The sequence below is a fragment of the Zea mays genome, chromosome 9, assembly GCF_902167145.1.
Source record: "Zea mays cultivar B73 chromosome 9, Zm-B73-REFERENCE-NAM-5.0, whole genome shotgun sequence".
In the NCBI taxonomy this organism is placed as follows: domain Eukaryota; kingdom Viridiplantae; phylum Streptophyta; class Magnoliopsida; order Poales; family Poaceae; genus Zea; species Zea mays.
This window is the reverse complement of record NC_050104.1, coordinates 113,598,420-113,617,903: the sequence shown is the minus strand read 5'-3', so window position 1 is coordinate 113,617,903 and position 19,484 is coordinate 113,598,420. Positions and strand designations below refer to the sequence as shown.

The 19,484-nt window shown below is 46.2% G+C and overlaps 2 protein-coding genes and 1 non-coding gene across 6 annotated transcripts; all 3 read left to right on the top strand.

The window, feature by feature from the left end:
- Positions 1–740: 740 nt before the first annotated feature.
- On the top strand, positions 741–3,122 carry LOC100284034 (uncharacterized). Of its 2 annotated transcripts, none has more exons than XM_008660451.2 (6): positions 741–1,093; positions 1,225–1,327; positions 1,725–1,860; positions 1,966–2,041; positions 2,143–2,268; positions 2,360–3,122. In XM_008660451.2, the coding sequence occupies exons 1-6, from the start codon at positions 935–937 to the stop codon at positions 2,627–2,629; spliced, it is 870 nt and encodes a 289-aa protein (XP_008658673.1). In that variant the 5' UTR covers positions 741–934; the 3' UTR covers positions 2,630–3,122. The 2 variants fall into 2 exon arrangements, with proteins under 2 accessions (XP_008658673.1, NP_001150404.1); NM_001156932.1 differs by having other exon boundaries at positions 776–1,093; positions 1,246–1,327; positions 2,360–3,119.
- A 3,599-nt stretch (positions 3,123–6,721) lies between these two features.
- Positions 6,722–6,847, top strand: MIR169r (microRNA MIR169r). The gene has a single exon (NR_121141.1). It is a non-coding gene; the product is annotated as a microRNA MIR169r (primary transcript).
- A 7,033-nt stretch (positions 6,848–13,880) lies between these two features.
- On the top strand, positions 13,881–19,384 carry LOC100275724 (uncharacterized). 3 transcript variants are annotated; one of them, XM_035962176.1, is made up of 11 exons: positions 13,881–14,851; positions 14,952–15,441; positions 15,991–16,089; positions 17,031–17,131; positions 17,212–17,283; positions 17,410–17,500; positions 17,644–17,724; positions 18,295–18,351; positions 18,432–18,554; positions 18,635–18,673; positions 18,861–19,384. In XM_035962176.1, the coding sequence occupies exons 2-11, from the start codon at positions 15,097–15,099 to the stop codon at positions 18,987–18,989; spliced, it is 1,137 nt and encodes a 378-aa protein (XP_035818069.1). In that variant the 5' UTR covers positions 13,881–14,851; positions 14,952–15,096; the 3' UTR covers positions 18,990–19,384. The 3 variants fall into 3 exon arrangements, with proteins under 3 accessions (XP_035818069.1, XP_035818070.1, NP_001358653.1); XM_035962177.1 differs by having other exon boundaries at positions 13,920–14,281; positions 18,639–18,673; NM_001371724.1 differs by having other exon boundaries at positions 14,093–14,281; positions 18,861–19,369.
- The last annotated feature ends 100 nt before the right edge of the window (positions 19,385–19,484 follow it).

Genomic DNA, 19,484 nt, shown 5'->3' with positions numbered 1-19,484 from the left:
ATTTATGATAATTTTATGATTTAGATGGTTTTAAAATAAGAATGTTCGCTTTAGACTAAAGTCGGCTATTCGGACAGATGTAGCTGCAATCTATAAAGACAAAACACGGTAGAAGTATTAGAAGCCGGTACATATTAAAACCAAGCGAACAAGCAATTATAAATAAAATAAATGCGAATACATTTTATTTAATATTTATATTTAAATCAAATATGAATATGCATATCTGTAACACTAATGGATACCGGGTGTGAAACATCTGCATCCATAATTGCATATCTACCACCGTCCACCGAGCCTGTATGACTGTATCAGTCACGGAGCTGGATGGCTTCGAAAAGCCCGGCAGCCGCTGTCCAGTCCGACGCAGCTCCACGATTGCGTTCAGTCCCTTCCCGGGTCAACCCGCGCCACATCATCGCCCACTCACCGGGCCACGGATCGTGTGGCCGCCCGGACACGGCGGGCGGGCCCCCAGGCCCACGAGGCGGATCCCGAGCCCCGTGCCGACTCGGACGCGCCTCCCTCGCTTTCATCGCGAGATACGCGCGGACGGCCGCGCGCCGCTGGTCTGGTCGTCATGACAGTCGCCGCCGCCTCGTCCCACCCGACCTGAACCCCGCACCGTGACAGCCACGGCCCACCGGACGCGGGACCCTCATGTCGGCGGGCACGCACGTGCCCCCGCATCGGCGTCGTTGCCTCGCCAAGGCCGACGCGGATCCGAGTCATCCCGCGTCACCATCCATTTGACGAGGCGGTTTATCCCCCAGCACCCCAACCAACCTTTCCACGTACCACCGGGTTTCTGTCCGCGCCCCGCCCTTCAAAAGCAGGTCCGCACGCCGGCCGGCGAGACGAGACGACACCACCACGCCGGGACGGGAGGCACAGGTGCGGTCTGCGTCGAGAGTTGGTCCACTGGCAGGCCGGAATGAAGAAGTGCGCGTCGGAGCTGGAGCTGGAGGCGTTCATCCGGGAGAGCGGCGAGGACGCCCGCGCCGCCGCCGGAGGTAGCAGTCCGGGGTGCGGTGGATCAAGCGATCCCGGAGGGAGCGGCGTCTTCTCACCCGGCTTCGGTTTCGCCGACTCGGTGAGCACTGCCAACCACGAGCAATGTGATTGCAGCAACAGCGGCAACTCTCGCAACTGAAAATGCATCTGTGCTTATACAAAGAAGATAGGTAGAGTTCGCTACACTTAATTGTGATTTCATTAACGAAGGATCTTCTCGCGCCCGAGCAGGACACCATGGATGGAGGCAGTTGGTGGTACGGGAACGTCCGCACGCCGAACCCAGTCATGTCGCAGGCGGCGTCCATATCCGGTAAGCGCCAAACATGATACTGCCCTGCTCCTGCAATCTATACAAACTGGAATTTAACTGTGTCGTCAAATGCTGTGACCTCTGTACAAAGGGTAAAGTAATTGTGATCAACTGTTGGTCAGATATTATGTGACACCACAACCATCAACTATTTATGACAGTTTGCACATGAATCCTATTGCGTTTTTAACAGATCAGTGTTTTCATTTGTCGAAACTTCTAGGGAAATTCCTGCCTGCTAAACAGGCCTATTTGAATGTATGTTAACAGCTTGCCGAACCGATTTAGAGTACTACTATCACATCCAAACTATGCGGGGTTTTTAAAAAAAAAACGAAAACACCCAAATTAGACTCATGTCAAGTATTGCTCACCTGCCGTATTGCACTGGTCACAGCTAGCCCCGGGCTAACCACCTCAGCCAATCATGCTCTTGAAAGCGAGTCAGACTCCGACAGCGAATCACTGTATGAGGTAGAGGGAGTTCCATACGAGCGAGGTAACAGATCCATTGAGACGAAGCGAATAAGAAGGTACGAATAGATCAAGCCTGTGGCAAAATTATGCAAGTTTCCAACAAATGTCTGAGCAGAGAGGTCACTTTTTGTTGTGGGGTGCATTGCTCCTGTAAATTTCAGGATGGTGTCCAATAGGGAGTCTGCGCGGCGGTCTAGGAGGAGGAAACAGGCACAGTTGTCTGACCTTGAGTCACAGGTACCATAACCACCTCACTCACCTGGCCAGGAATGACTTCCAACCAATGATGTATACTGCAAGTTTGTAGGATGCGCACTGACATGTTGCCTCGTTATCAGGTTGAACGACTCAAAGGTGAAAACGCAACACTGTTCCAGCAACTTTCAGATGCCAACCAACAGTTCAGTACTGCAGTCACAGACAACAGAATCCTCAAATCCGATGTAGAAGCGTTAAGAATTAAGGTGACCAGTTCGCTTCTCACAGCTGCCAGAACACTGAAAGATCACAAACTTTGCAGCTCTCTAACAGTAACCAACCCGTTTGAATTTGCAGGTAAAGATGGCAGAGGATATGGTAGCGAGAAGTGCTGTATCGTGTGGCCTAGGCGACCTTGGCCTGGCACCATACGTGAACTCAAGGAAGATGTGCCAAGCTTTGAATGTGCTCACAGGGTTGGATTTACTAGGGAGTGATGCGTTCAGGGGTCCAACCGCAGGTACACGAGTACAGAACTCACCAGTACAGAGCACTGCAAGCCTAGAGAGTCTGGATAACCGAAAGTCCAACGAGGTGACCAGTTGCGCGGCGGACATTTGGCCTTGAGCTTCAAGCCATTGATCTGATTCAAAGCTTGCTCCACCCTCAAAAAAAGGACCAGAGTTTGTCAACTCAAATAGCTGGTGGCTTGAGCAGAGCTTCTGGCACGAGTTCTCTTGAACCATATTTCCACATAAGCTTTATAGGATGCATCACTCTTTTGATGTCACTTAGTTTCAAGTATAAAATGAAGCTGTCTTTGTACAAAGCTGCAAATGAGAAGTAAATGAAACGTCCTGGACAAACTTGTGAAGTAGGAATGATACATAGGCTCTATTTCCAGGTCAGATGAGACAGTTATGTTTACAACAAAAAGCAATACATGTTGTTTAGAAACCGCTATTAATTCACAGGAATGTTCAATCCAGTACAAGTCATCTAGTAGATTTGCACCCCTACCTTCTAGTAGATTCAACCATGTTTTCACTACTACTTGCTGGGACTACAACTGTACATCATGATGGTAAAATGCATAACTAGTGAGGTTCTTGACTCGAAACCTTCAGGCATTGTCAATTGTCACTTCTACGTACACCTCATAAAAATTTCAGGCATCTGCAGAACTGAAAACTGATGTTTCATAGAACAGGAATTTTTGTTGTAGTACTCTTGGGGAGGTTGTTGTTTACCTATTTTGAACCTTCCTTTTTATTATTATAATCGGTAGCTCTCCTGTCGGGCTCGTTTCCAAAAACAAACGAACAGGAACATTTGTAGATGGATCATCTTTTCCTCGTATTTGGTTTACTTCAAGAATTTAATTCAGAACATTTCCTGAGAACTAAAAATACAGGTAATGGAAGAACGAGAATGACAGGAATCATACAAAACAAGGGTTGACCGGGTAAAATTCTCAAAGAAGAACAAAACCTTTTACTTCGAAGCAAATTTTGGGTAGGCTACAGTTGAAACATAACAGAAGCTACAAATCAAGGTTGAGACACTTGGATAGCTTTTTCATTCACTCATATTAAAGACTAAATCTTCGTGCATATTCCATCTTTTTAATTCTCCTTTTACTATATCTTCTCATATCAACTTCGATATTTTCATGTCTCTCTTGCTATTACTATTGTGCCTTATGATCCAATGCGCACTAGTGTAGCTAGAGGTCTCAGTTGGATATGTTCAAATCATTTCAATTGGCGTTGGACAAGGTTTTTTTCAATTGGTGCTACCCCTAGCCTATCATGTATATTATCGTTCTAGACGCAATTCCTTCTTGTATGACCATAATCTATCACAATATACACTTATCTATTTGAACAAGATATCTTTTTGTAGGTCAATATTCTGCACCATACAACATAGCAGATCTGATCGTTGTTCTATAAAATTTGCCTTTTTAGCTTTTGTGGTAACCACTTGTCACATGGAATGTCAGATACCTGATGCCACTTTTCCCAACATACTTTGATCCTATAACTAACATCTTCATCAACATCATTATTAATATGTAGCACTGATCCTAAATATCGAAAGATATCCTTTCTAGATACTACTTAACCTTTCAAACAGGCATCTCCTTTCTCATGTATAGTAGTGACAAAGTCACATCTCATGTATTCGGTTTTAGTTCTACTGAGTCTAAAATCTTTGGACTCTAGAGTCTCCTACCACAACTTCAGTTTCCTGTTTACTTATGTCTGACTTTCATCAGCTAGCACTACATCGTCGGTAAAAGGCATATACAAAGGGATATCCTCTTATATGTCTCCTGAGACCTCATCCATCACCAAGGCGAGCTCAAAGCTGATCTTTTATGTAGTACTATTCTGATCGGAAAATCATCTATGTCCTCACCACTTGTTCGAACACTAGTTACAAACATTATTATATGTCTTTAATGAGTTCAATGTATTTCTTTAGAACTTTATGTATGTCCTTAATGAGTCCAATATATTTTGTTAGAACTTTATGTTTGTTGAAAGGCCACCACGTAACGTTTCTTGGTATTTTTTCATAAGCATCCTCTTAGTTGATGAAAATCATATGTAGATACCTCTTCTGCTCTCTATATTGCTCCATCAAAAAGGACTTCCATAGTTGACCAAGAGCAACCAGCCACAGCACCTTTCCCCCAGCAAAAGGACATGATAGTATTATTCTCTTTCTCTCTGTGTGTCCCTCTCCTTGAAAAAAAGGTATGGCATTATTGTTCAGACGTGTCGAATTGCCATTCTAGGACACAGAATTTGTTCTGGTCATGTGGTCCAATACAATCTAATGGGCCATCTTGCAAGTATCATTACCATACCTTCCATTATTTTGACAACCTGCAATGATTCAAGTCAATGTTATGCCTTCTCTTGTCTGAAGTAGGTCGAAGATATCTTGCATATTTTATCCTCTAGTCATACCTGTACATGCAAATTTTGTAAAAAAAAAAAAATCAATGGTCAGCAACGAGGAGCAAGTAAAAGGCTATCTGTAATGATTTCCCCCACCACATCATGGTCCATGGAAGGTGAATCCAGGGATGAAGGAATGTTCTCTCCAGGAGACAGATCAATTCAAAATTTAGAAAGCGAAAACGATATACACTTTCATAGGCTCATAGTCAATCGCTTGGTGACCGAAATACCCACTCATGAATCATAAATGACTGACAGAAAAAATAGGGATAACGCAATGGAAGGAGGAGAGCATCAAATCTTACTAAAAAGCTTTCGGCCAAGAAAATCTTACTACAGTGCTGCCTATTCTTTTGGTTTGAAAATGAGATAAGAGGTAGACTGAGAAAATGCGATAAGAGGTATATGGTGCCTTCCGATTATATTGTTAAAGTATAGGTATATTTTGTTAAAATTTACTAAGATTTTCTTGTATTGGCTTCCTACTCCCTAGTATTTATAAACTATTTAAAATTAGTTTTTACGATATTGTGAATGCTTTGGTGTTTCTTAAAATTCCAAATCAGTATTAACTTTAGAAAATCATAAAAATCTCAACTAAATTGGTTCTAAGATTCTCTTAACCTTTCATGTACCTGTTGAGCACCATTTATTGCACTGAGCACGGTCGGACGGTCCGGCCCGCAAACGGTTTGCCCGTAGGTGCGAACAGTTCGCGAGTAGATCGAATCAGGCGGTTAAAATTCCTATCTCCTCGCGTGTTTAGTGCTCTAATCCCGCGGGAACTGTTGGAGAACGCCTAAGAATGGGTCCATACCTTTCCCTTATATATTTGAAAAGGTACGGCCTATTAAAGAACCAATAATTGATTAATCAATCAAATTACCTTTCGCTCTTTACCTTTTGCCCTACGAGTAGACAATAACTTAGATTTATCTCTCTAATCATCACCTCACTCCGGCTCTACGTCGTTAAGAGATGTCTTGGGTGGCCTGCTGATCCCAAGACACACCCTAGAATCTCTCTTCCCCGACAGGGTCCCTTCCGGGAGCGAGATTTAGGCACTATCGGCGAACTCCGTCGTCCCTGCGCACGCGCGGACCGTCCAGCTCATCAGGCAGGAACCCTAGCCTCTACGCCAGGTCATAGACCATCCGCGCTTCAGCAGAGAACACCGCTGCCAGTTTTCATCGTAGTGATTGGCGTTCGGATCGACGCCAACAGTACCTTTGAATATGATTACAAGAAACAACTTCATAACCTATGCAAACAACCACCTGGAGAAAATTGAAAGTGAAATTAACTAGTGTTGTTACGCATACCTATAGTATGGTACTAGTACTAGTAAATTAACTTCACTTAGCTGCGTGTAAATGGTCAAAATATCTAGCCATATCAGACCTAACACCTCAATAAAATAGAGAAGGCATCTACTTTGACAAAGTTCATGGCAAAAGAGGAGATCAGATCTCCATCAAGTACTTCTGGAAGTCTATATATATAGCAACCTAGAAGGCTCAGCAAGTCATACAGAAAACAAGCATAGAGTCATATAGATAACTGAGCCTCACATGTCTCAAGTAGTAGCAGCCAATGACTAGGCATACACACACACATGCATCGGCTTCCTGTGGTGCACACCCTAGAGTTCAGTTTGGTGCCCGTTGTGACTGTCAGCGGCCCTTAGTTTGGTGCTTGTTGTGACTGCCAACGGCCCTACGTGAAGCGAGAAAGAGAGTGGGATGCAGCCAAGGATGACTTGCCGGGTATTTTGAGCATGCATGTTACAGGGGAGCATATGCAATCTGTTTGGAATTTTGAGCCCATACCGTGCGGTGCCTGTCTTCCGGCAAGTTGTCCTTGGCTACATCTTGTTCTTTTTCTCTCACGTGAGGCTTTTGCAGGGTTTAACCTACACGCTGATTTACCTTTTCGCAACCGTGCCTAAGCACATTTTTCGTTAAGAGAAAAGGTGAGTTACAACACATACCAGGACCAACATGATCCTTGCAAGAAAAGCCTCACAAAGATCCCCAGGAAGTTCACAGGTTAATTACCTAGCAAACAGATTGTGACTGACGAAACTCAGCACTAAAAGAAGCCGCGTACAGAGAGACGCTCCTGGGGGCACAAACTCTCACCGGCAATAAGCGGCTACTAGAAACTTCCATTGTATTTTGATCAATTGTGTCGGTACCCTGAAACAGGGTACCCCTTACTACAGTATGAAAACGCGGTGCTTGCGCGGCTATCTCTAGTCGCGTGGTAAGCAACACCCGACCCCACCACGTGGACGGCTCCAGATCCGCCACATGGCCAGAGGAGGCAATATCCTCCAAGGTATCAACAGTAGGTCCGGACCCTCATGGGAAAGTACCGGACCCCTGCATATACGGACCGGACCTTCGGGCAAGGTCTAGGTCCTCCACGGGTACAAACCGGACCCCTAGGACGGGTCCCAGACCCCTCTGTGTGAGGTCCGAGCCACTCACAGCAGGGTCCCGAGATTCCGAGACAAAGAATACCCAGGCCTTAATCAAGGTCAGACGGGGTCCGGAGTTGACACGTGTCCGGGCCATACCACGTACGCTTCTGCTCCCCACTCAGGCCGAGCCCCGATGCTGCCATGTGGCACGCTGCCCGTGACGTAAGCCAGCGGGCGAAGCCTGACGTAAGGCCTATGGGCCACGCGGCCTCTGCATTTATTGCAGATAAGGCGCGCCGCCTGTTCACTCCGCTGGCAGGTGATGTGCCGCCTCGGCATTTAATGAGCCCTGTCCACTCCACTGGCAGACGATGTGCCGCCTCAGCATTTAATGAGCCCTGTTCACTCCGATGACAGGCGACGACCAGGCCATCTTGCAGGCGGCGTGTCTGTCCATTCCGTTGGCAGGCAGTACGCCCATGCTGCCGCATGCGTTGCGTTCATCATGACTCGCGCGTACCAGGGAAACAGCGGCGGCATATCAATACTATATGCACTACGGACATTATGGCGCTCGGAGATCACCCTGCGTTACAGGCAGTAGTTATTTCCTTCCATTTTGCCCATGCGCCCACATGTCGGGGATCAGTATCCTTGTACGTGTTCCCCTTGAGCTATAAAAGGGAGGGCACACAACGTTACAAGGCAGACCCAACTTAGGCTCAAGTTCACCCAGACACTCAGACGCACAAGTTCATACAAGCTCTCAAGCTCAATACAGCACACAATGGAGTAGGGTATTACGCTCCGGCGGCCCGAACCACTCTAAACCCTTGTGTGTTCTTGTGTTCATCGTCCATCTAGCTAGCAGACAAAACGCTTAGGCCCCTCCTCATCTTAGGATTTAGGGCGGGTGCGTTCCGCCACCCGGTCGAAGAATTCCCTCTCCAACATTTGGTGCGCCAGGTAGGGATTTAGGTTTTAGGTTTTTGCTTGTTTTTCTGCTCGACATCATGGTTCACATCGTCGAGCACCATGATTTCATGCCCGAGGACTTCATGGTGGAAGAGGCGGCTGCCTCTTCCACACCGCGGGCCACCAACCTCCCAGTGCCTGGTGCAGCGGCTGCTGTGCACTCTGCGCGGCAGCACACTCCCGTGCAAACATCCAGGGCGTCTAGGGCTGCGCCTGGGGCGCTGTCTGCGGCCAGAGAATTGATGCGCCACCCTCCTAGCTCCATGGCCTCGCCGGGGGCCATGAAGCAGTGGCGTGACGACGTCAACCGTCTACTCGGCATGGCGCACTCAGGCTCAGCCAGGCCCAGGCCTCGGTCATCCCGGCGTCAACATGAGGCGTCGGCGTCAGTGTGCTCCCCCTTGGTGAGGACCGCACCGACTGAGGACCTGCGGGTGGAGCTCAACCGCCAACGTGCGGGAGAGGACACTCCAGTCTCTCTGGAGAGGTCTAATGACCTGCGGGCAGAACTCAACCGCAGCCGTGCGGGCGAGGATGCTCGCGTCTCTCTGAAGAGGGCACGTGAGCGCCGACAGAACATCGAGGGTCGCAACCTCGACTACGACTTCGCTGCGGTAGCACCGCAGACCCCAACGGGCGCTCGGATCCAAGCGGGTGTCCCATTGGCCGGCGTGGGCTGCGCCGCACTGGCGGATCATCTCCGCACGACGACCTGGCCATCCATGTTCCGGCCACACCTGCCGGAAAAGTACGACGGTACGACAAATCCGTCGGAATTCTTGCAGGTTTACGTCACCGCCATTACGACAGCCGGTGGAGACACCGTTGTAATGGCGACATACTTCCATGTTGCCTTATCTGGGCCGACCCGGACTTGGCTCATGAACCTTGCCCCAGGATCGATCTACTCCTGGGAAGAACTCTGCGCGTGGTTCACAGCGAACTTCGCTAGCGCTTACCAACAGCATGCGTGGAGGCTCACCTCCACGCAGTGAGGCAGGAGCCCGAGGAAACTCTCCGGGCGTTCATCTCCCGCTTCACCAAGGTACGAGGCACCATACCTCGTATTTCATATGCTTCCATCATCACTGCTTTTCGCTAGGGAGTACGTGATGAAAAGATGTTGGAGAAGTTAGCCATACACGACGTGGAGACTGTCACCACGCTCTTCGTTCTAGCAACAAGTGCGCCAGGGTCACCGAGGGCCATGCATGGCACTCGGCACCACAGACCGGGGTTACCCAGACGGGTGGCTCGGGTGTCGTCGCTCGGGACGGCAAAAAGAAGAAGAAGAAGAAGAAGAACCGCGGCCATGAGAAGCCACAGTCTGCCGCTCCGATCGTCGCAGCTGTGACTGGGGGCCGGAGCGAGCGCAACAAGTGCCCACGGCCGTAGAGGGGTAACAGCGGCTCATGCCCTGTACACCCCAACAGTCGCCACAGCGCCGCGGAGTGTCGCGAGATCATCGAGCTCGCGAAGCGCGTCAGCGAGCGGCGCGAACAGACTTCCAAGGATGGCTCCCCTCCTCGTCGCCGGCCTGGCAAGGAAAGGGTCGACGACGACGAGGTGGCCGCGGGAAATCGGGACCTCAGGTATCAGCCCGAGGGGTCCTGAAGGATGTTTTCACCGGAGACTCCGACTCCGGTGACGATAGCTAGTCGAGCTGCCGGGGAGACCCCGTTCTCCCTGGTCTGTGGGGCCGAAGCCTGCCTTCCCCCGGAAATCATTATGGGCTCCCCACGGGTCCAGGCGTTCGATGAGTCTATGCAGGAACAGCCACGGCGCAAGGACGTGGACTCCATCAGCGAGCGTAGATGGCAAGCGGCGATCCAAAATGCACGGTACAACCAGGCGCTCAGGCGTTACCGCCAGCGGTTCGTGCATAGTAGGGAGTTCAGGGTCGGGGACCTAGTCCTACGGCGAGTACTAAACCGATAAGGGCTCCACAAACTCTCCCCCAGTTGGAAAGGACCCTTCAAGGTGACGAAAGTATGCCGACCCGGGTGTGTCCGCCTTGCCACAGCTGAAGGAGTGCCTCTTCCCAACCCCTGGAACATAGAGCATCTCCGTAAGTTCTATCCATAGGAGCAAGTCTGAGGGGTTGAGTTTTCTTCTTGTAACTAGGTTGTGCATACGTGTATGCCAGCCCGGTGAGGTCCGCCCTCATAAGCCCGGCCTGTTGGTCTGCAGTCTGCACCCATGCATATCGAGTTATAAAGAAAGGATTTACCCCCTCATATGTGCTTCTATGATATTTTATTCTACTACAATCTCCGGATATTATTTTTTATCTAACCCACCCATACAGTTTCCCACCCTTGCTGGTATGATGACATCCAAATTGAGTAGCCAGGCTTGCAGTTTAGGACCCTTCTACGAAAGCAGGGGGTCCGGCAGCCTAGGGGCCAGTTCTAGAGAATGGGTACTCGTCTCCTGGGGTGGTCCGAAGCTATGTAGCCGCTTATCTTGGTTCTGTACCCTAAGCCTGCACGCTCCACCACTCTGCGACAGGTATCCTAGTATTTGGAACTATAGCCCTGTGGGTTCGAGAACCTAGGGTTCGGTTCTAGAGAATGGATCTAGCTAGCAGGCAAAACGCTTAGGCCCCTCCTGATCTTAGGATTTAGGGAGGGTGCGTTCCGCCACCTGACCGGAGAATTCCTTCTCCGGCAAATTGCAACAACTGAATTCGAATGCAGGGATACCAAGAGTGATGGTTGTCCTTTCAATAGCTAAGTTCGTGCAGTACAACCAGCAGATTTGAGTTGGGGACTAATAACGAGGAGCATCATACCTTTATGTCTCGTGGCACTCCATTTAGACTTTGTTTGGGTACTCTAGTATTGACCTCAATCCACATGTGTTGAGGTGGATTGGGATGTAAATTAGTTTAAGTTACACCACAATCTACCTCAAGACATGTGGATTATGGTCAATACTAGAGTACCCAAACTTACTTTATCTGGAACTGACTGCTGAACATTAGATGAACAATTAGCATAATACATTTCAGATTCTTTGAAAACAACATTTCTACTCAATATGGCCATATTGGTTTCAGGGTTCCATAATTTATATCCTTTTACCCCTGAACCATTAACCCAAAAAGACACACTTTGCTGCTAAGCTCTAATTTTCCATTATCAACATGTGCATAGGCAGTGCAAACGAAAACCTTTAACTGGTCTTATTGAGAGCAATGAAAGGTGATCCGTTAATTAAATAACATGTTATGAAACTGCTTCAACCCAAAAATGTTTATCCGTACCAACATTGAACAACATGCAACGAGTCTTAGAGATGATAGTCATGTTCATCCTTTCTGCTACTCCATTCTGCTGTGGAGTATATGGAATGGTAATGGTGCCTCATAATACCTTACTATCTGCAGAAATACTTAAAAGCATCTGAACAAAATTCCATGCCATTATCAGTACACAAAACCTTTACCTTCTTCTCGGTTTGCCTTTCTACCTTAACTTTCCAATCTTCAAAAGCATCATATTCGTGTTTCAGAAAATAAGGCCACACCCTTCTGGAGTAATCATCAATAATAGTAAGCATATAACGACAACCACAAGAGAAGTTTTTCTAGAGGGTCCCCACAAATCAGCATGCACATAATCCAATATGCCTTTACCTTTATGAATAGTAGTATTAAATTTTACCCTCTTATACTTACCAAAATACAGTGCTCACATAAATCCATCTCTCTTGCTCAACTCTTCCATGCCGAGATCACTCATATGCCCAAGACGTATATACCATAGCTTAGAATCACTGCACTTATCAGACGTAAGAGCAGTAGTGGGAAAAACAACATCATTGATAATATCAACAGGTTTAGAAATATCAATAGCATTAGAAACAACGGCAACAGTACCATTAATAGTATCACGCTCCGGCCCAAACTTCTCGGTGATGGGTCTCCCCGCTAGCCAACACGGCCTCCATATACATAATTTGGATCACAAACTCAACAATAGGAAAATTCAAGCAACCTTACAGCCGGATTCTGCAACCTAGAAGACTAAGAGCGTGTTTGGTGGGCTGGCTCGGGCGCCACACCGCGCCACACTCTGGCTGCCGCGGGTGTGGCGCCCAAATCGGCCGCTGCGGGTGTGGCGCGCTGCGGCGCCTACGGCGCCTGTCCAAACAGGCCGTAAGCGCGGTGACTATTGTACAGTCCGTATCAACAAATAAGACCAAATTCACCGGATGGATCCGAGAGCAGTCTGTTTCCTCCCTATGGTCAATGAGAATTAGGGTCCGTTTGTTTCCATCCTATATTATATAAATTGGACTATGGTGAAAAGGTAGAATGGTAAAATATCACTTTGGAATCACAAATAAGCTGAAATAAGATACTCCTTCCACCATAATCCAACTTATATAATCTAGTAGGAAAACAAACATGCCCTTACTCCTTCCGTCCTAAATTATAAGATGTTTTGACTTTCTTAGATTCAATGTTTTCACTATGTATCTAGATATAATGGGTATCTAGCTGTGTAGCGAGAGCTATGAGTCTAGAAAAGCTAAAAATAAGTTATAATTAGAACGGAGAAAATGTGTTGTTGCCCGGTGTGTACCATTATTTAATGTAAGATACTGGTGCACATGTTCGTAGTTAATAAGCGAGATGCCAATCAGCTTAAACATCAGTACTTTAGACCTCTTGACTACAAACTACATGTGAAAAAAAGTCACCCCAGGTCTTTAGCCCTAACTAATCCAAACATGCCCTCAATTCATTCTCATTTGAAAAGTAGCCATTCTTTTAATTCTGGAAAAAAAACCCCATATTCTCCTCAAGAGCTGAGTATCTTGAGACGTGAGATGACATTACAATGTGTGGACCTTATCCGGCTCCTGGATGATAGTTCGGGGGGTAGATCCGATCGTACGTAAATCATGTAGTACCAGACAAGGGGGTTTCGCTGCGTCATCAATCTTTGGGAGCATGCCCACCTAATTTTGTCTCTAGCTGCATAGCAGACCAGCACTGGCGCATCTCCGCCTGTCTGGAAACTGGAATGGATGCATGTTCGCAAGCGGAACAGCCTCAGTCGGCTTTCGTTTTTCTGTTAGTGCCCGGGCACCATCACCACCATGCAGAAGTTATTGTCGCTGCTAGGTAGATCCAGCCGTTTCTTCCCCTGTCCATGCTCTCCGTTAGCGTCTCAAAAGGTTCTTGTCTCTTTGGCCTTGGCGTCGTGCGTGCGTGCGTGCCGATATCCCTTCGGTGCCTGCACTTCTCGCACTCGACTCGCTTCTACCCAGCCCATGCATGTACTTTTTCTACCAACGGTACAGCAAGCTGAGTATTTACGCAAAGGTATTCCTCTTTAAGGAAAGCTTCCAGGTAGAAGAAGAACATCCAGTTATACTTATAGCTCGGAACGATAAAAGTTTACCAGTTCGCGAGACGCAAAAGCACACGCCCAAACGTTACTTGCATCCATTTTTCCCCCCTCAGCCCCCACGGCCACCAGCCCACCACACACACACACACACTTGTCCTGCTCTCTTTTCGTTCCGTTTCGTTCCGTTTCGTTCCTCCTGCCTCCAATTGGAAACCCACCACAAAGAAGCAAAAGCACCAATAGCCGAGACCGAGACCTCGAGCCAGCCGAGCAGCTTCCACCTCTGACCCAAACCCAACCCCATTCAGCAGAACATCCAGTTATAGCTTAATTAATCCTTTTCTTTATACCGACTCCCTCGTGGCCTCGTCGCCTCAGCTCCACCACCACCACCTCCACCCGCGCCTCCAAAATCCAAATCCGATCGATCTCCGCGGCCTCCAGATCCCCCGGCGGGCGGAGACGGCGAGCTCCAGGCGGCCAAGAAGCCCCCCCCTCGCAGCGCTCCTCTCCTCTGCCTCTCCGAATCCCTTACCAGGTCCGTGCGGGCCGTTCTTGCTGGCTGGCTGCTCCCTGCATTGGGCACGGTTGCTGGAGCTTTTCCGTGCGCTGTTTTGGGTGTAAAAGCTTCGATTTTTACGTGGTGTAACATCCAATTTCCGGTGCTGGCGCTGGGATTTTGCTTCGGTTGGGGTGGGGGCTTGGGGCTGGTTGCCGCGGGTGGCGCTGGCCCGTGGCCGGATGTGGACCGGCCGGGTAATGCGAATGGGAAGGGGTCGTTTGGTTTGGTCAGAGCTTGACTTTTCGCCAGCCGCCGCCGTGGACTCGGCCTCTGTCTTTTCTCTCTCTCTCTCTCTGCAAATCGCCTGCTTTGGACATTGTAGATCACCTACCTCGACACATTTTCTGGATTGTCGAACAACTTGCGAAGCTTTGGATAGAGTGGTGCTCGTCCAATGTTAGTAGCTTGCCATCACAATTTCCGGAACAGATCGTGACTGGGTGGCGTACTAGCTAGCGCATCGCAATACGTACTAGAACCACCACCGAATATCACTGGGGGTGGGTGGACTGCTCGGTTGTTGTAGAATTGTAGGGACAAATCTTGGTGAGTTGACTTGAATGTGCAGGGGCATTCTTGGGTGTTTTTGAATCATTTCAATGGATCCATGTATTAACGCTCTGCTTCCCTTGGATTGCAACTGCAGGGGGAAAAAACATTGCCTGAAAGTTCTTCAGGCCCTGGTGTAGCAGCTGAATTACCCAGTTTAATGGCGAAGAACGAGCTTTAGATGGTCTAAAGATGGAGATGAGATAGAAGCACCACAAAGTGTACAGTGGGGTAGCAAGGATATGACTGTCATGATGCCTCAGCGCCACCGGGCTACAGCCAAGAAGCCCATGTGGATAATCGTGCTCTTGTGCATGGTTTGCATCGTGCTGATTGGGGCTTACGTCTTCCCACCGCGGCGCTTCTCTAACTGCTACCTCTCTGCTTCAAGTGTATGCGCACCTTTCAAGGATTGGCTCCCTTCTATGGGCCGTCGGGAGAGAACTGACGAGGAGATTATTTCATCTGTAGTTATTAGGGATATCCTTTCAATGCCCATGCCTATGCCAAAAAATCCAAAGATTGCCCTTATGTTCTTGACACCAGGTTCATTGCCCTTTGAGAAATTGTGGGAGAAGTTTTTACAGGTTGGTCAAAATGTACTTGTTGTCTTTGTGCCACTTAAGATGTACTTGTTATTTTTATGCCACTAAGTCTTTCAAGGGTCTTTCTGTTTCCTTAAACTGCAAGGTATCATAAGTTCTTCAAACGTATAACGACACATAGGTTGGTTCTAGAGAAACAATTTAGTTGATATACTTGTTTGTAGTGTGTATTATTGAAATATGAGTATATAGCATTTGGCTAACATGTTGATTTCCCTATGAACCTTTATTAGATAGTGGTAAGTGGTAACAATGCTCCTAGCAAGTAGTAGCCTGTATAAATAGATTAAGCCTATGAACCTTCATTAGCGGATAGGTTGTTTCTCTGTATAAATAGGTTAAGCCTATGTTTTCACCACGTAGGTACCAAAGCCGGTAATATTCCTAGCAAGTAGTAACCTGTACTCACTGTAATTTCCTCCCTTGTTGGTACTAACCCTCTGTGTGCTTTTGTGACTTAACACTTCCTATATCTTGTATGATTGATGTTACTTTTAAAGAAAATTGAATCAATGTGCCTTCTTTGAACAGGGACATGAGGGAAGATACTCCATCTATGTGCACGCATCACGTGAAAAGCCTGTTCATACTAGTTCTTTGTTTGCTGGCCGGGATATTCACAGTGATGCGGTAATAATTTTCGTCTGTGTTTCATTTATTTTCCAAAGCAATTCTGAATAGGTAGAAAAGAGTCAACCCAGTTTATGAGGGAAACTGGGCCTAAAACCCTTACAAACACATGGTTTATTGAGGAAAACTGTGTGAAAACCTGAACATGGCAACCTGGACAACTAACCCTGAGCAACCTACCAACAAACAAGTGCACGATGGCGGGCGTCAGCCAGAGGCCCTCACAAACAAGTGCACGATGTCAGGCATCAGCCAGAGGCCCCAGAAGGCAGCCACCTACACACAGCTAAGCCCAACGTATCTAGAAAGGACCACAGCATGTCATCATTCCATTTTCGTCTGTATTTAACTATCTTGTTTATCAGTGGTTCGTCTTGTAAACTTAATTCATTATATTCCAAGCCTTTTGTTTACAGAAGACAAAAATACCCCATGTCCCCATCCCCCTGGTCAATATTATCTCCTCCTCCCTGGTCAATAGTGAATGAAGAATGTGTAAGTGGTTGACCCCAGGTACCATCAAACACTTCTTTGAACTAGGTTCCACTGTAGCAACAACCAGCAATAGCAATTAGATAAACACTAGTTACAATAGTGTTTTTGTGTGTAAAGCCACAGTAGTCGCATCTTTCGCGTAGGACTACAGGATTAACAGGACTTCAACTCATGTCGAACACACCAAACTGACTTGATAAAGGTAGCATTCTGGGTTGAGAATATTACTGTTTAAAACCCACATCCTACAACAGTAGGTCCAGTTCTAACAAATATCGCTACTAGCAATCTGGATTGATAACTTCTGAATCCACTGCTTGCAAATTAAATGGATCCTTATACATGGGTATCTTCAGTTGGATTCTTCTCTTCTAATGGATTTTCATCTTCCTTATGCTATAATTTTGAGATTGTTGAATTGAGCAGAGTATGTATTTATTATGCAGGTAGTATGGGGATTGATTTCAATGGTTGATGCTGAGAAAAGATTGTTAGCGAATGCACTGGAAGATGTTGATAATCAAGTTTTTATCTTGCTTTCTGACAGGTTCAGACCCTGATTATGGTGAATCTGTTTTTTTTATCCTTTGTTCTCAATTACTGAGTCATCTTTGTTTTATTTCACAGTTGTGTTCCACTGCATTCATTTGATTATGTGTATAATTACCTCATGGGAACGAATGTTAGCTTCATTGATTGGTGAGAACACTGTAACTTATATTTCAAAATCCTATTGAAAAATATGATATGTGAACCTTTTTCCTCTTGAAAATGTTCGTGTCCACTAACTTTGACTTTTGTCTGCCTCTGTTTTCAACTTATAAGTTTCAAGGATCCAGGTCCACATGGCAGTGGAAGGTACTCTATTGAGATGTATCCTGAAATAGACGAGAGGGATTTTAGAAAGGGTGCCCAGGTACAGTTATTCTCTATAGTAATTTGTTAGGATGTAAAATATTTGCTGTTATCAAATTCTATTGGTGGTATTGTCGTTCGTCAAAAACTTTACATAGATAGCTGAGCAGAAATCAATTTAAGTGTCTTCTGTTCTTTTTGTAGTGGTTTGCAGTTACAAGGAGACATGCTTTAATGATTCTGGCTGACAGCTTGTACTACAAGAAGTTCAAGCTATACTGCAAGGTATGCTGCGGAATTATTATCTTTAGTTAATAATAGAACAAAACTAGATACCAAGTATCTTAACAGGGAACATGCATAGAATACAGCAATGACTTAATTTAGATGTTTGCTCAAATATTTGTTTAGATGTTTGTTACTTCGTTTGCTCAAATATTTGTTTAGATGTTTGTTACTTCGTTTGCTGTAGTATAGTCTTGTTGTAGTGGAACTTCAGTGCAGTTATGCTAAAAAAAGCTTCAGTGGAGAAATTTGATAAGACCTCTAAAACCTTGCTTGGCTATGATAGTAACATAAAAAACACAATTCAAAATGTGAAATGGACCTCAACCACTCCATAGTCCATACAATAACAACGCCTCAGAATCTAAGTTTGAAGAACCGAAGAAATAGTTGAATACATACTGGGTCATCGATAAATATGTGAAGCTAAAGAGGGGCCCATACATTCAAGTCAGCGCTTCTCAAGTCTGAACCGATGGCCATGATTTTTCACTTTTCCAGTTTTCACTTATGTTTTTCTAGTAAGCTCATTTGTTGTTAAGGGAATTATCTTTCTCCCGTGATCTACAGCCAGCAGAAGGGCGCAACTGTATTGCAGATGAGCATTATTTGCCAACCCTGTTCAATGTCGGTATTCACTATCTATTGAAGTGACATTTAGCCTTTATTTAGCTGGGTGCTTGCTTAATTCATGTCCTTGGCTTCAGATGGTAGATCCTGGTGGGATCTCTAATTGGTCTGTTACACATGTGGATTGGTCTGAGGGAAAATGGCATCCAAGGTCATATAGCGCTGATGATGTCACCTATGATCTCTTGAAGAACATTACAGTATGTTTCATGGATACTTAATTTTTCCTTATCTATCATATGATTGTTATGTGCATACGCTGATGTGCATGAGCGTACAGGCAGTTGATGAGAACTTCCATGTAACAAGTGATGACAAGGTAAGCACAAAGACCTGTCGTCATTATTGACTCTTGAAAAACACTAAATAAATTGGTCATGAACTTCATCATTGCTTATAAAAAAACTGCTGAATTGTATCCTGCATCCATCAAGCACTGAAATTTCCAGTTTCCACGCGTCTCAACAACCATTGAATGCTGGTGTGCTGTTTTTCCCCCATTGCAGAAACTTGTGATGCAGAAGCCGTGTTTGTGGAATGGATCAAAGAGACCGTGCTATCTTTTCGCTAGGAAGTTTAATCCTGAAGCACTTGACAACCTACTGAAGCAATTTACCAGTTACACATCTGTTTGAGTCCTACCGGATTCTTTGCCTTGTGCTGTCAAATCCGACAAGCTTTTTTCTCTTCCTGTTTATATGTAAATTGTGAAGTCCGTACTTATTAGGATCTGGGCCTGAAGATACCGGTACAACTGCAACAGCTGTGATGGCTTGGAGCTGAGTCATGGGTAAAACGGCCACAGCGATGTTTATAGAATGGCACTGCCCTCATAGTAATTTATCGTGTTCAATGTATGTCTCCATAGTCTTCCACCCAACTCCCAACTCATTAGTTCTTTATTCTTGGAGAACAGTTTTTGTCAGAGTGTTATACTGTCATGATATGATCCATTCTTTGTAGACACAGAGATTACAACAGATGTATCACAAATGCAGTCTTAATTTTGTCACTATTAAATCTTTTATCATGCGTTCTACTGAATTAGGTGTTAGCATTTCTTAAATTTCACTGTGATCAATTTTCAGCAAAGTAAGCGTATTTGAGCTGCTGCTAGAGGAGATATACTA

Bases quoted from the DNA above. Each gene is read 5' to 3' on its own strand.
- LOC100284034 (XM_008660451.2), top strand. From the start codon at position 935: ATGAAGAAGTGCGCGTCGGAGCTGGAGCTGGAGGCGTTCATCCGGGAG. The intron at 2,042-2,142 runs GTACCATAACCA...CCTCGTTATCAG, and splicing joins TGTCTGACCTTGAGTCACAG to GTTGAACGACTCAAAGGTGA. The intron at 2,269-2,359 runs GTGACCAGTTCG...TTGAATTTGCAG, and splicing joins TAGAAGCGTTAAGAATTAAG to GTAAAGATGGCAGAGGATAT.
- LOC100275724 (XM_035962176.1), top strand. From the start codon at position 15,097: ATGACTGTCATGATGCCTCAGCGCCACCGGGCTACAGCCAAGAAGCCC. The intron at 17,284-17,409 runs GTGAGAACACTG...TCAACTTATAAG, and splicing joins AATGTTAGCTTCATTGATTG to TTTCAAGGATCCAGGTCCAC. The intron at 18,674-18,860 runs GTAAGCACAAAG...CCCCCATTGCAG, and splicing joins ATGTAACAAGTGATGACAAG to AAACTTGTGATGCAGAAGCC.